Source organism: Apteryx mantelli, chromosome 3 (assembly GCF_036417845.1).
Source record: "Apteryx mantelli isolate bAptMan1 chromosome 3, bAptMan1.hap1, whole genome shotgun sequence".
Classification (NCBI taxonomy): Eukaryota; Metazoa; Chordata; class Aves; order Apterygiformes; family Apterygidae; genus Apteryx; species Apteryx mantelli.
The window spans coordinates 77,605,981-77,622,548 of record NC_089980.1 but is presented as its reverse complement, the minus strand read 5'-3'; the positions used below and the strand labels follow the sequence as shown (position 1 = coordinate 77,622,548).

General features: G+C 37.3%; 1 protein-coding gene across 6 annotated transcripts in view; it reads right to left on the bottom strand.

The window, feature by feature from the left end:
• The window catches only part of SAMD3 (sterile alpha motif domain containing 3), a 51,457-nt gene that overhangs the window by 19,015 nt on the left and 15,874 nt on the right, over positions 1 to 16,568 (bottom strand). For all 6 annotated transcript variants that reach the window (XM_067293737.1, XM_067293738.1, XM_013959052.2 and 3 more), the window contains 3 exons: positions 11,140 to 11,325; positions 10,738 to 10,822; positions 2,520 to 2,687 (listed from right to left, as the gene is read on the bottom strand). In XM_067293737.1, the coding sequence (XP_067149838.1) occupies positions 2,520 to 2,687; positions 10,738 to 10,822; positions 11,140 to 11,325 (439 nt within the window). The remainder of the gene's footprint in view (positions 1 to 2,519; positions 2,688 to 10,737; positions 10,823 to 11,139; positions 11,326 to 16,568) is intronic.

The following is a 16,568-nucleotide window of genomic DNA, read 5'->3' as shown; positions in this document are numbered from 1 at the left end:
TTGCTTGAATGTAGTGCTCTGTAACGAGCAACACATCAACAAATGTTTTACAGGAAGAGAAAGCTGGATGCTGTGTCTGGTAGTAGTTCTCTGGAAGTCCTGTGGGGGAGGGCCAGGTAGCACTTGTGCTACATTTGGAGGAGACATGCCTGCTGGCAGGTAAGAGGGCCTGAAATGGCTAAGGGGCAGATATCATCTGTGGTCCTGGGAACATCCCAAAACATCACAGTTAGCAAGCAACTGTTTTTTTACATGATGGTCAAGAATTTTGTTAGCAGTATTTGCATTATTATTATGTAAAAACAAATGCCAGCTATACTAGTGAGGCATTTCCTATCAGTAAAAAAAACAAAAAAACCCAAAAACCCTTATAATAAGTCTCATAACATTAACAAATCAAGATTACACTAACACAAAGCATGTTACATGAGTTACAACTGTTCAGAAACTAGACCTCAATACAGAAATCAGTTATGTAGCTGGTAAGTAGGTCATCTATTTGGAACAGATGTGCTCTTTTGTCTGCACTGCTTGCCAGTTGGCTTTGACCTGTAATGCCCTAAATGTTCTATGTCTGCCTGTCTAAGGGAGAATCTCTCTCACTACATGCAGAGATGCAAAGGAGCTAGGAGTCCTTGACTGATTCTTTGAGGGTCTCAACTTGGAGATCATTTCCCACTCTTTTACCTTAAATAACCTTAATGGGCTGGCTTCCAGCCCACACAAGACTGATCTGTTCTTCCAGCCTTTGCAAAGGGATGAAGGCAAAGGGATCTGGCTAATGATAATTTGAGTGTCATTTGATTTTGCCTCTGGTTTTGGCTTCTAGACCAAATATTTATTTTCTGAGGTTAAGACTCTTTGTTTAGCAGTCTAAATTTATCACAAGGTAGTCAGTGCCAAGGACGAGCAGAAAAGTGCCTTTCTGTTTGTTCCTAAAAATACAAAACAGAAAACCCCACACTAAACAAACCCCATGCTAAACAAACAACTTGTTCAACTGTGCACATTTGCAGTTTTTAGTGACAAAACTTAGGATCTCAGAGCAACTCATCCAGTTTCAATGTAGTAACACATTTAAAGCTAAGTGAGACAAAGTTCCCTCAGTTTTGTGGGAATCATTCCTAAGCCTTCCTTAACAGGCTCCACAAGTGTTAATTCTTGCATTTATATCTCCCTGCTGTTCAGTATACAGGAAAAATGAGAGAAGAGAAGTAAAGTTTATTCAAGAGAGAACGCAGCATTCCCTCACCTCCTTCTAGCTTGAGTTATTCACTTATAACATTAAGGCCAGCAGGAAATGCTTAGGACTTTAGAGATGGAATGTACTTCCTTTTTCAGTTTCTTAAACAAGCAAGAGATGGCTGGTAACGGCCTTGGCAATGTAGTAAAAAGAATGGTGATTCCTAATTTACAGTGCCGACACACAATGCTTTCCAAGCATTAGCAAATAAATGATGGGTGACTCAATGCATGCATGGAAAGAGCAGCCTATGGTTTCTCCTTTACTGCATGTTATTGTTTTGCACCCAAATTAAACATTTCTTCATGCATTTCATAAACCTTTCAATTAAAGCAGGCAAAAAGAGGGAAGTGTTTATTCCTACATACATTAATAACAAGGGGATAAACAGAATTTGCTGAAGCTTTTAAAAAACTGTATGCTTTTTTGATAGAAAACTACTTTGCTACCTGCAAACACAAGAGTATGACTTAGACAGAAATGCATTAAGCAGAAAAGGACTTTTGCTCCCCTAAAAACAGCCACATATTTTGTAAACAGAAGGACAGAAATATGTAAACTGACATTGAATACGTGATTAAATATCACATTCTTAAAATTGCTTAAATTGCACCATATTTTAATTGCAGCACTGAAACAAGTAGAAGGAGAGTTGGTAAAGCATAATTGAAACCTCAATGCATTTATGAAAATGTATAAATTAATTAGTATGTTTCAAAACACTCACCGGACAGTAACAGCTCTTCTGAGTTCTCTAACTAAAGGAAAATACACAGGGATGCTGGAGAATGTATGAATGTCCTCGCTGTATAACATACATCAACACAAACTGCTTTTATATACAAAAAAAAGCAATGTGACAGTAGAATATGGCTATTTTTTACCAGCTCAAATATGACTTTGGGTTGTTATTTGTTCAGAGATTTCATCCCTTAGATGTAGTTCTCTATTTTTCATTCTAATTGGAGGTGTATAACCTAAAGTAAAATAAGTATACTGCATTTAAAAAAAAAAACAGAATTTTACGTCCGACTGGCAACAAGCACAAATGACAATAAATGTGTAAGGCATCACATTATCATGTTTAGCTCCACTGTTGACATTTGATTCTCCAGAATGGAAAAGGTCTAGGGCCTGGCCTCTTTCCTTCTAATAGGACAAACCCTTAAGCTTAAATGGGATTAGATCACTTCATGCTCCCTTTTACTGGGTAGTAACTTACTGCCAACAGCGAAGCTGGAAGACATGGAATTCAAACAAGCACCAGAAATCTTACCTCTATCTGTAGTTGGATGTCAACATGTTTGTTTTCAGCAGATAAAGATTTCCTGGTCTGTCCTCGCCTGTGGCCAAATTTGCATTTGTTCCTCAGAACTTGTTCATCATCTTCAATGGGTCTCCGCACGTATTTGAAGCGATCTTTAAGGGCTCGTTTCCATAGCAACTGCATGGAAAAAGAATCCTGTCATTACCAGTACCTTCCAAAATTTGCCCCATTCCTAAGGCAGGTCACTTCCTTTTATCTAACTCTAACTTTAAAAAGAAGTGTTTTTCCACTTGGTGGGAAACAACCTGTTGGATGGCTCACTGGTAGCTTCAGGTCAGATGGAAACATAGGCACCCATGGTTGTATCATTCTGTGGCAATTAAAGAGAGGGACTAGTGGCACCCGCATGGTTAAGTAAGGACTAAGGTAATTGAATGTAAAGGTTAGAAGTATCCAGTCTAACTAGGGCTGTCAGTGAAACTGCTGTTTACTTTTGTTTTCTCTGCCCTTAGTTTTGGATACTCCCTTCATGACATCAGGTCATGCAACTACACGGTGAATCAGACCAGCTCACTGATGCCACAGAAAATTAATGCTTTTTAGTGGATTATTATTCCCCTCCATCAGTGACAGGATCTGACTGGTTGTGCAGTTTTACAGTTATTAGATCTAATACAAAGAAGTGGGAAAGACGCAAGGGGACTCTCCCTTTCATTGGGAGCCTGCAGTTACACTAGATCAAGCGTATTATTAAACTGAACTTAAAGCTGCTGAATTAAGAGAATCAGTTAAGTAGGTTCTAGTATTTGTGAGACTCCTCAAGGAGCGTAAACTGTAACTTAAAGGCAGTTCTACAGTACAAGTGGATGCAGTCCCTATTGAATGGACCACTCATCACCATGTGGTAGCCAAGAGCTGGAGTTTATATGATCCCACTGCTTCTGTTACACTTGTATCTTTTCCACCTGGAAACTGAAAAAATCAGGGTGCTACTTCTGACAGCTGAGTGGATGGGTAGTGATCCTCTTGTACAACCTTACAGACAGAATGGCTTTCACCAGCAGGTCCCAGCTGTGTATCCCATGGAGGGACCCAACAGAGGTAACTACAGTCACACTAGGAAGCAGTTACTAAGCAAATGCTGTTAAACGGTTTTGCAGGCAAAACCATTTAATTGTGAATATTGAAAATGTTTTGTCAGATCCTTAAAAGCAACCAATTATTTCAGTTATTGAGGGTTTTTCAACACAGGGGGAAAAAATACATTAAACAGAAAAGTGACTGTAAATGACAGGAACTAGCAAGAGTTATTCAAATAGCTGTTACCTCATTTTCTAAAATTGACTCCCATCCAAGCTGAGCCTATACTTACTAACATACTAACCTAAACCACAATATAAACAGAATAATTACTCTAAATTTTGTACTGAAATGGCATCCTTTATTAGTCACAGTTGTATTATTTCAAGTGTTAACTTCCATCTATTTTTACTAAACCCTCTTTTACATCAATCAGTACAGTATCTTTCTTTGTAGCGATCAGTCTTTCTTTGTATCTTTCAGTCTGCCATGCCAGCCTTCCTCACCCATGGGATAGGGATGGGAGGTTTGCTCCAAAGAAAACGGTTAACACAGTGTGGCCTTGCCATTCCCCTGCTGAAACTACCACTGCTCCCACCTTCCAAGGGTACTAGTCAACTTAGTAAAACTGGTCCTTGGTCCTAGGAGTAAGAGCTACATTAATGGTGAAGAGTCACAGCTGAAGGTATATGAGAATATAGTTCCTGCAGCTTTCGCCTCAGCTTTTCTTGGGCAGACTTGGGCCAGCCAAGGCAGATGTGCCCTTCCCAGTGTGGCACCTTCTGCCACCTACCTATGGTCTTTTACAGAACTATCCTCTCACCAGCAATGATATTTGAACATCTGAGAACTGCAAAGAAAACAAGCCCACCTGTATTTCTAGTACATAAACTTCTGACTTAGGATTCTGCCAGAATGAAAGTCACAGACTCACCAATCTGAACTTAAAGATTAGAAATAAAAGAACAACTGCTCACTCAGTCTTCTAGCAATGGTATTTACAGCCCTGACGTGAGTGTTAGGGCCAGACATGCCTAGTAGTATTTTCAAAAGCAGTCAAGTGACAACATATTTTGAAAATCCCACCTGATATCTGCTTGAATCACTGGGTTCCTAAATACCTTTAAAATTCTGACCCTAAGTATTTACATTTTGATGCAAATACCCCAGCATTATATGCCTAGAAAAAATAATATTTGGAACATCTTTATTCTTTAAAGCAGTTAAACAAAAAACCTTAGCTTAACGCTTCTCTGAAATGTTCAGCAAATGTTAAAATATTGTAAGACATGATCATCCCATTTACAGCTGACAATTTAATATTCTTTTGGTCGGGCTTTGTACTGTTTTTATTCTTTTGAAAACCTTATCTTTGTTTGCCTAGGAGACATTTTAGTTTGTTCTTCCACATGAAAGAATATGCTGACACCTATACAGAGCTATAAATCTCTCTCAAAGTTCAAAACTATTTAGCTGTTTCATCCTCCCATCCTCATACAAATTAAGAGTTTTAACTAAATTTATTTCTGTAATAGGATTCTCATCAGCTTATCCAAGTCCCTTCTCACATACTTATTGCAAGAGTGAGACTACTAGTACATACATTATCTGGTTTCCCTAGCAGGTAATGCATCTTCTAAAAGGATGCTTGCTAAGATTTTATTGCTATTTTTGAGCTGATAACTTTATTGTCTATGAATACTAAAAAAATAGAAAGATTTAAAATGCTTATAAAGTGGAGGACAAGGATTAGTCCATGTGTATCTGACACAGGGAGGGAAAGGATTACAGGCAGATTAAAACCAGTAACTTACTAGAGAATAATCATTTTGTATGCAACACATAATCAAGAATGTCAACAACGTGATTCCGGGTTTCATGGCATTAACACTGTGCAGTAACACTGAACTCTATGGAATGGCTTATACAGGAGCAAGAACTTGCCAGACCCCTCTCTTTACCTTCCTTATAAAACTGCTTCTTGAAATTCTACAATTTTCTACATGTTGGATGAAATGAAATGAAATAAGGTCAGTGACTGTTTTCAAATAGTTGTAACCCTTGTAAAGTGGGTAATACAAATAAAATAGTATCTTGCAAATGGTCAAGAAACACACTGTCATGTCAATTCTATTGTGACTGCTGCAACCATGAGGAAGGAGTCGCACTTTGCCTTCTACCTGTACCTTTCCTTTGAGTCTCACTTCAAGTGTGGCAGTGCCTCCAAACAGAGATCAGCTTTGAAAGTAAAAGATCATTTAACAATTATCCACTTAGGAAAAAAGACAAAAAGTCTACTCTTCTTTCAGATTAAATCTTCCAAAATTTTAATTTCTGAACCACAGCAACTTTAAAAACAACATTAGCACTTTCTCGATCTATTATTGTAGCAGAACCACCTTCGGAAATGCGTATTTTACCCACTAGGAATGCCACAGATTTTAAGTCCACTTGTATCCTCACATTGTCATCTCCACAAATTATTCAAATGAAAAGAAATATGTTTTAAGGCTTTTTCATAGCTTTCTTTTGCTCTTACTCTCTCTCTACATATAGACAAAGAGAACATGTGTGTGTGTGTGTGTGTGTGTGTGTGTGTGTGTATAGATATACATAGAGAGAGAGAGAGAGAGAGAGAGAGAGAAAATAAGCTATAACATAATTTTATATATATGAAGATTTCAAATATACATGAAGATTTATTTTCTGATTAGACAAAGACAAAAATTTGTTCCAGGCAACCACCAATAAAATTAGAACTCTCAGTTCCAGACTTACATGTATCAGCTGTTACTGTGACTTCAGTTATATTTATTTTAATTTCCTTACTAGATTATCAATGCTACCTTTTTTGGGTGTTTTTTTTTGTTTGTTTGTTTTTGGTTTTTTACTGGTTTTGCACCATACTGATTTTCCACTGTACTGACTTCTTTCTATAGCCACTATATATATAAAATGGCTATATATATATATATGGCTATATAATGACTGAAAAATACTTTACCTAGCAATGAATTACAATGAATGAAAATATAAAGGCCACCTGAGACAAATGTAAATATTCCTTATCAAAAGTTCAGTATGTTTCAAGCATATGAATTTTTTTTTTCAATATCTAAGCCTCCCTTTATGACCTTTGCTCTTTATAAAAAATCTGTTTTTCTGTAACTACTTATAGCTATTTTACTGGTTACATTATAGACCAGAAAATCTAATGATCTATTCCATGACTAAACAGATTTATTTTTTTTTTAAATGCTGGGCATGTTACTTAGCATAACATTGTTTTTCAAGTAGAAGGAAATACTATGGGAAAAATTCGTTAAGTAATAACTTTAAAGCACTTCTTTCCAAAAGCTAATCTTGGAAGGGGGTGGGGAGATTCATTTCATTCCGAGTGCTTTTGATTGAGGCAAAGTTTTGCATTTAGTATAAACTGATTTTTTTATTATTTAGGTTTTCAAATAATTCCTTCATAATTCCTGCTACTAGAATGACCTAGTAAATAACCTCATTTTAAATTTTATAGTACATAAGTATCTTATTAGTAACCTTATTTTAAACCTATTTGTTTAGGATCATTATTATCATCCAGACTGTATTGCATTAGATATCCTTTTTAAAGGGGCGATAGCACAGAACCCTATTTTTCCCTACTGCAAAATTAAACCGGAAATCTTTTAACAAAGAAAATAGAATTACGGCTAATCTACCAATAAATCTTGAAACACCAGACTTTTAATCACATCTCCTTGCAACAGTATGAGACTGGTAACATGAGACTAAGCTTCTACACAATATATATATTGTTCATTTACTTAAAAGAGTTTGGAGTTCTAAAGTGCCTATTATTTTGAAAAAACTGGAATGTTCAAAAAGTTTTGCAATGGAATGTGTTCCTGGCACAAAAACACAGTTTCACTGGTATGAATTTAGGGGCACTGACGTTGTGGTTTTTTTTTTTTTTTTCTCTAAGTTTCTGAGCAGATCTTTTCTCCTTTCCAGATTTCCATGATATTTCATTTCCATGAAAATATTGCAACAAAAGTGCAAAAGTTCACTCCTGGTGAGAGGCTCCAAACTATGAGGCTTGTGAGTTAAAAAACAAAGAAACAAAAAACCCATGGACAAACCTTCTCAGTGTGTTGCATTAAGAAGTACTGCTTCAGCCTTCTGCAGATTCCAGCAGACATTATGGCTGCACTTACAGAGTCTGGTTTCCAGAATTACCTCTTCCACCTCAAAGGCTAAGCACTTGCTTTCATTTTAAGAGTGGATGCAGAGTTTAACTGAATTTAGGAGCCGCAACATAGCAGAGTTTTACAAGAGCAATAAATTAATCTAAGTAACAATACAATAAAGCATTTTGTGCAGCGGAAGGGAAAAATACCCAAGGACTCCAGCATGCCAGAGAGAACACAAGGCTGTAATTACTTCAAACTATGTTGAGTCCTTTTGTTTTTGTACAGTTTTCTGAAATGCACAACTTTATTTTTCTCCTGTACCTTTGCCAAGAAATTAAGTCAGAATTCTTGAAAACGTGTTTGTCAGTACTCTAAATGGACAGAAACAACTTCGTTAATCTACCAGTCCTGTTGTCCATTTTTCCCTGAGGCCCGCCCCACTGAATTGCCATGTTTAGTGCATTCCTTTATCCGGCCTTCTAACATGCCAAAAGGAGGGGTTCATCTTATCAAATACAGACATCTACTGTGCACAGCTGGTCACCCCAGGCTCTGTTTGTAGTCCACAAAAAGAAACAAGAACTTTCAGAGTTCTATTCCTCTCTTCCTAAGGTAGACACCTAAACCAGATTACACAAATTGCATTTCTAGAAGTTTATATCTTCCATTAAGTATACTAGAAGTTCAGAAAAGCAACTCAGGTGCAGATATCTGAAGCTCAACAAGATGGATGTAACCAGCAGTGTGGTATAAACAGACAGCATACGCTCTCTATAGCCCAAGGGTTCAAATGCTAATATAACTAGCACTGTCCCTTAAAATATCACTCTCATTTTGCAGTTTTCCTCTTCTAATTTTAGCTATCATTCCTCAAATAATCAACTTTCTGTTTCACCTCTGAATTATTTTATTGACTATGTTTTTCTTAGATTCTTCCAATGTACTTTTCAGAAATTGTAGTAATCAGTAACTATTCAAGGATTATAGATAAACAAGTCTAAGGCATTCAGAACTCGTAATAAGTATTATTTTACATGTCTTACAAGATCTGTGATTCAATACTGTTACTAGGAACAGCAAGCAGCAATTCTTATATTCCTATGTTAGTCCTAGGCAATTTTAAAAGAAGTGCCTGCAAAAATTTCACTTTTTTGGGCTGCTGAAGACAGTTCTTCTGAGAAAAGATGAAAGAAGGGTGGTTGGCTATTGCATTTTTTGTTTGTTTCTTTCTTTCTTAAAGGTATTATGAATCCAGGATTGCCAATTCAGTCTTACAGCAAGTCTCATGCTAAGTAGATAGGCATGTGTTATTGGTTTTGATGTAAGCCTCAGCTGTTGTGACATACAAGTATTTCATATCTGAAAAATAAAAATGTATTCCAGCCTTCATGATTGTCAAGGAAGAAAGGAATGTCTAACACAAGGTCCAATAAAAATAATAATGAATCCTCCCCCCTCTTTCAAAGGGAAGTATACAGACATGCACCTTTAGTATAATTGTTCCTACCTCAATCCAGGTAATGGAGAGAGACTAGCTCATGAACATATCAGACTAGCAATATGACAAACTGCTAATTCCAGCTTCCTTGCTTACTTATGGTGGTTTCTTCCAGATATCCCTTCCAGTAAGTGTGAATGAAATATCAGAAGACAAAGGAAACAATTCTGAAGTCTCTGCCCCATCATATGACTTCTCAGATAATTTTTGCCAGTACCACTTCCTGGACCAGTTTGGAAAGCGATGAACTATTTCCCAAAGAATGGTTTTATAAGAAGTTCCAATAAGTCTATGTTTTTGCTGCAATGAAAACCTATTGAAAAGCTCTTAAGAACTTCTGTTTAAAAACAGTTTTTAAAACTGAAAGGCTGTAAAAAGGTCTTCGGAAACACCCAGAACTGCACTCCAGCTAGTCTTCACAAATGAAGCCAAATAACGCCAAAACATTACCCAAGACCCAGGCATGGGACTCCCACTGGGATATTCAGAAAGGAATTCCGAAGGAAAATAAGCACGGACAGTAGCTCTCTGATCCTTGTTTTCTTTCCCCTTTTCTGAGATGTGTTTGCTTTTTTCATTCGCTACAATGCCTGGACTCAAAGGAGAACTGGAATATCCACCACTTAATCCTCATTTTTTTTTATTCTCAAAATCATTTTGCTTTCTGTAGTAACTGTACACAAGATGTATACTTATATATGTTTAAAGCTAACACTCCCCTCTCTCACAAGCTTTTACAAGATGCTAAAAAGCTTCACATGACAAAGCAGTGATGTGAAGTCAAAAGGTAAACACTATCCTCTGAGACCACACATATGTATTCTAGGTCACAGGACGGAAAAATTTAGTTCAAATATAAGAGTCAACTCCTTCCACTGCTTTCTGATATGTCCCCACCGAGATCCCAACCAGACCTTTCCAATAGCATTTTTATTAGGTCCTAGATTCCTGACATACCTAAAACAGCAGTATTACTACATGATGTAGCTACATAGCAAATCTAACACACAAGTGATCATAATGCACTGCAGGAACATCAGTCATATGTTAGTACTCATTCCTTCCTCACACAGTTTTCTACAGACTTTTCTTTCTTCCTTTCTTCTTCTTTCTCTCTAACAATCACATTTACTCAACTTTATCCAGGGGAGGAGTGTGGGGGTGGAAATCAAGCCAGAGAGAAACTGTACCCAATGAACAACCAGGAACATTTTCAAAAGTATTTTGTATGGGCTTGCATGATCTCACAGTGACTCTGAGGAGGGGGATTAATCCTCAATTAATATAATGAAATAAGAATGTGATTTGGCAAACTGTTCAGAGTGAAGCTTACAGCTCTGAATAAAGCCTGAATATAAAAACTAATACTGATTTCCTCTGAACTAAGTTACCTTCTTGCGATCAATTATGTGGAAAAAAAAAATTTCAGGAACTTTCAAGATAAGGTACTATTTATAATACTTACAAAGCCATTTCCATCTTCATCAAGGAACGGGTATGCCTGCAGCAAAGCACTGACAACGATGTTATACTGTTGACTGTTTGGATACCTGTACAAACAAGACGGAGATGTAAAAAAGTAGTTGATATTCTAGACAATATCTGCCATTGTTTGGAGTCTATATTGATATACACTAAACTGACAAAATCTCTCTGAGAAATATTTCTAAGATAACTGATTCCCCTCCAAATAGCAAAGGGAACAGCTTCAAGGTTTGCATGTCTTCCTATTGACTTAACAGGTTTCAGGCTTTTAGCCTCTTCTATTTAAGTAAGCATGTTAGAGAGAATTGTTTTATAGTCATTTGAAAAATTCTGCAGCCAATCAGAATACCCCCCGCAAATAAATCTAACACTGTTTACTTACAGAGATCCTTCTAAGTATTTTGTCATGTCTGCTTGCAAAAAATCAATAATCCTTATTCTCATACTGTGATCAGGGCATTTTTTTTCTGCTAATATACACTTGACATCATAAGGAAAGTCTGGCAAAGCATAAGAACTTGTCCACTGTAATGTCTTATATCTTCTAAAAAATGATTTCATATTTTTTCTGTAAAAGAAAAATTACACAATCAGTGATCACATCCTTCTTGTATGGGAATGCAAACAAGACAGAAAAAACTATAAGCAAAAATGTAACATACAGGAAAGTTACTGCTATATGGATTCAAGGGACTGGTGTTTTGGGGCTTGCTCTCTTGGTTTGTATGTAAAAATATCACAAAGGCTGCAATCAGAAAATATGGGGTTAAAAACAGATGTCAAATGTGAAATGTTATAATCAGTGGACTTTACAAAGTGCTAAAAGGTGGTCACTAGGTGAAAACAGAAGGCAGAACAGAGGAAGCCACTGGGGACTTGATGTCATTGCAAAACAACTGTTTCTTTTTTCTTTTTTCTTTTTTTTTTTTACAAGGTGTTTCCTAGGGGTTCTGCTAATTTACCAGTGATAGTGAGTTTAACAGCTTACATAATAAAATATTATACAAGACATTAGTATAAGACTGTCCCCCCCACAGGGGATGGTAACAAATGGAAAAGGAGTTAATCAACACAATGACTGGAAACAAAGCAGAAATAGCCTCTCAGTACCCACAGCTCCAGCCCCAAGACCAGCCATCATCAGTATTTACAAGTGTCACACCCTGGCTGGTGTGAAGAGACAGGAAATCACCACTAACTATCCAAGTGCCTCTCTCCTCCTGAGAGCCAGCCAAACCCTAATTCTGAAGAAGAACAAGGAAAAGCAGGGGTAAAGTGACCTGTAAGTCAATCAAGAGCCACCTAAAGGGTGGAGTGGCTCTGGGAGTTCCGGCCAGCTTCCCAGTCAATAGTAGCCTAGACACGCTAAAGAAATTTCAAATGAGCAATGCCAAAGACAGCTAAACAGAAGTCCTGTTATGCATATGCTATCACGGCAATTTATGTTTAATCTGAATTGCAGAGAGCAATTTGGAAATGATGGGCAGCCTTTTAAAAAGGTAATTTTTATTATAACACTATCTTTATAGATGAAAAATGCAGACGCTTATGCTGTATAGATACACAGATACCTATATCTGAATTAATCATCTGGACTCCCTTTACATTCACTGAGGAGACATAAGCACTACTGAAGGATGGTAGAACCAGAAGACATCTAAATTAGACCAGATGTCCAGATCTATTTCTCTCCAATAACTATGAAGAAAATTAAGACAGTTACTAACTTTAGACATACACTCTGTAGATGTCAACAACTATGGCAAATGCCCTATTGGTTGGGGGAAGTTCCCACACAAAGATATGTGGTTGGACCAGACAACCTCCACAGTCCCTTCAAAGCTGAACTAGCCTTTGATTCTACAAAAGTTTTGGAGAGAAATACTGCCATACTTCAGTCCAGTCAACACACACAAGTTTTCACTCCCAAAGCTCTCTACAGTAGACTAGATTATAAAGAGTTTCACATAGCTTTAGCAAGGTCCTCATTGAGAAGTTTTGCTGTCTTACCTCTTCAGATAAGGGTGTAAAAAAAAAAAAAAACCCACCCATGGTAGCCAAAAGCTTTAGGCTGGAAAAAATCCACTGCAACACCAACGGGAAAAGGAGCATTTGTTATAGCTTGGTTTACACCATTTGAAAGACTGCTATATATCTTGGAGACAGCATCTTTGGGGCCCATATAACCATAGTTATAGCCTCAGTTTCTTCTTGCGCAGATTAGCCTATAACTCCTAACCTTGTTGACCTGGTTATGCCTGCCACATCACCTTGGTGTCTTTTATGTAGCTTGCAGGCTAGTAAAAGCCATGATATAACTGCACCAACCCCAGCAACTACTGCCAGTTGTGATGCTGTGCTGAAAAAACCTTTAGGTACTCTCACCTGATTCTCATATATACTAACAGTAGCAGCAGTACTCACAGCACTGTAGTTTCCCCATGCAAAACAGGTACAAAAAGTCAGGGCTGGTGTCTCTCCAAGCTCAACATATTTTATGGGACAGAGATGATTAATAGTAGATGCATACTGCAATCAGCTTTTATTAATATTCAGCAGTATCAGAAGAAGGAAAAATTATACTAGGATTACACACATACACACAGACACATTCTCATGTGCTTTTTGGACAATAAATTAATACATAAGTGGAAAAAACAATTCTGAAATCACTTGGAAATCCCTCCTATACAAATAAAGTGCAGATCTTCAATGTAGCATTAATAAGGAGCAGTGCAGTCTAACAGTTTGAATCCCTTGCTTTCACCACCTTTACTGATTAAAGTGATGTAGTAGACAGGCTTCCAATTACTGCATAGGATTTTCAATAAGCCATCATTTAACTAGCTTGAAAATGGACAGTAGTTTAAAATGTACAATAATTTGTAGCAGAGCAGCAGAAATTCCTATTCTTGCTAATACCAGTGAAGCTGAATTGCCACTTTGAAAAGTGGCAAGGTTTGGTAGGTTCGGTTTCAACAAACCTTAGACTTACAGGACACTCCACAGTTTCCCTCTACTGCCTCAACTACAAGTAAAGTTTCCAAACAAGTACAGTCAGTTACTTGAAGAAAATAAAATTTTCTTACGGCTAGGATGGCTAATAGCCATGATGACATGGAAATTCTCCCCTCGAGCAGTCCCTTCATATTTGCCTGTACAAAACAGTACTCCAAATTCCATTTCACTCTTCAAGTTTCTCTTTAACCTTACCCAATAGAGAAAGTATTTCCTTACTATCCAAACAAGATCTGAAAATTCCTTTAATCTCCATGGAGATCAAATATTTTACTAGGTTTTGCTGAAATCACTGTTGGGTGGTAATGTTAAATGTGAGCAATAATATTTTAAAATGAAATAAAAGTTTGTTTGAAGAGAGACAACTCCATGCTAAACTTTATCTCCAGAAATGCTCATGTGCAAACTTGTTTAACTAAGAGAACAGTTTAGTCAAACTGTACATTCACCACAATATATGCATATAGTCAAGACTTTCCTTGCTTGTGGAAAACAATATTACCGTTAGAGATTTGGGTCCAAAAAATATAGCCTGCTTCTAACCATCCCTCTCCTGTCTTCTAACCTAGAATACAAAGAAAAGATTAAGATTCCAGAAGGCAGATTACTAAACCTTTTCTCCCAGTTAGAGTGATACTTGATGCTGCTGCTAAATCAACTGAATGGCTGCTTCCAAATATCGCAGTCCCAGCCTGCCCCATTGCCACATGTTTCTGCCCCTTTCTTACTGGTACTGCAAATCCTCTAATCCTGCAACAAGTTACTTGGAGGAGCCATGATGACAAAACTCCTCATTTTCCTTCTAGGTTTAATCTTCTTACCGTTTAGTTCCCCAAACTGGCTCACCGTGAGGCCAGACAAATACCAATGCAAAGGAAGGATGGTCTCTTTTGCTGCCATATGCAACTGCACCCTAAGAAGCATCTCACCAGTAAGGACACAACCAATTATGGAACTTCTGACCATTCAGCTCCTGTAGTTGACCACTTTACTCCCTGTACTAAGTCACAGCACTGTTTCACACAGCTGTAGCTTTCTTTGGCTCCACCAAGCCTGACACTGTTCATGCACAGTGTGTTTACTGAGACACAGAACCACAAAATAATGCCATTATGGACTGAGCTATTTGTCTTCTTTAGTTGGACAAAATAAAGCAATAACAACAAAAACAAAACAACTCCCCCCAAAACAAACAAACAAACAAACAAATCCCAAACTTATCTGAATTATATAACCCCTGAAATCCTTAGGGATATCTTGTCTTATGGCAAAAAGAGGCAGAGTTTACACAGTTGTGGTGTCACCCAGACCTTTTAATAAAGGTTTTAGACTGCACTGGAGATGAATGGTGAGTAAACACAGCAACAAAGTCTCCACACTCAGTTTCCTGTGTAACTTGGTTCAGAGGGCTGACTGAATTAGCTGTAACAAATCAGTAAACATAATCTTGGCATCAGTACAGGTAGCTCCATTAAGATAGCTGTGCAAAGTGCAGTAGGGACTTAGAAACAAGTTCAAATATGAGATTATAAGAATTTGTCATTTTTAAGCCTCTGATCATGCTCATTTTCCTGCATCAATTTTGTTCATATGTTGCTCTTAAAAAATAAAATAAAATTGTGACCTAAAGGTCAATTGAACATACATATAAACAAGCTTTGTGTCACATGCTTTTCTCACTTTTTGTTCACTTTAGTAAAGTCCATGAGTTTATGGCATCCTTTGCTGCATCTTGTATCAGTTCAAGTCCCAGTTACTCAAAGGACATCAGAACTAAGCAGAACCATGCTGACATCAATGGGTACCCATGTTCAGCCTGTCCAGATAAAAAACTCAGCGCGCAAGTGGAACCTCAATAGATTCATGTTCATCTGGTCTTTCATGTAGTAACACCATCAGCAAGAGATACCCAATAGCACTATCAGCTTGATTACTGTCATTATACATGTAACATTCCTGTTGGAAGTTTTGTAAACTGGAAAAACGTCCACTCCGACAGATCCAAGAAAGAATGGCTTTATTGCCATTTCCTACTTTCCAGCTCAAATGCAGTTTTTCCCAGTTACACCCCAGACCTTGGATTTGCAGTCTACCTACTGTTTGATAATGCCTTCTACTTTTTTCAGTTACCACTGAACATAAGGGCAGATAACCTTTAGACTGAACAAAAAGCTGCATGCAGCAGCTTTAACTTCACCAAGACCTAGGATACGGGAGTTGAAAAATGTAATGTAACTATGCTTTTCTCAGAGCAGTTTCAGTTTTAGCTTTTCCTGCAACATCCTTGCTATAGATTTCATCACGCTCAGTATGAACACAAACTTATGGACAAAATTAATCAGTTTTAAAGAAAGTTTGTGACATGCTACTCAGATGCAAACACACCCTTCTAGAGACAGTCAAGACTTTTGACAGTTTACATTCTTAGGAGTTACATTACATAAGCTAAGACTCTGCACTTCAGTTTCATGTGAGTACAGCAGCTGTAGATTACAGAGAGGGGAGAAAAAATGCTCCCTGTGGAATCTGCCTGACAGAATTGCCATCTAAATCAGGCCATTTTATAGAAACAGAGTTTATTTGCATTCACCCATGTAAAATATGTTACACTGGATCCAAAGAATTTTATGTATTTTTTGTTTTTTTGCGACTTTGCTAGACCTTAACAATACAATGTAGTTAGTATCTCCTGCAGGTCATTTGGAGATTTGACTTATTTCTGTTAGGGAAAAAAAAGAGATTTAGGCAGCAATTTCAGAATTTTTTTCTTCAAACTTCTGTGAAAGACTCACA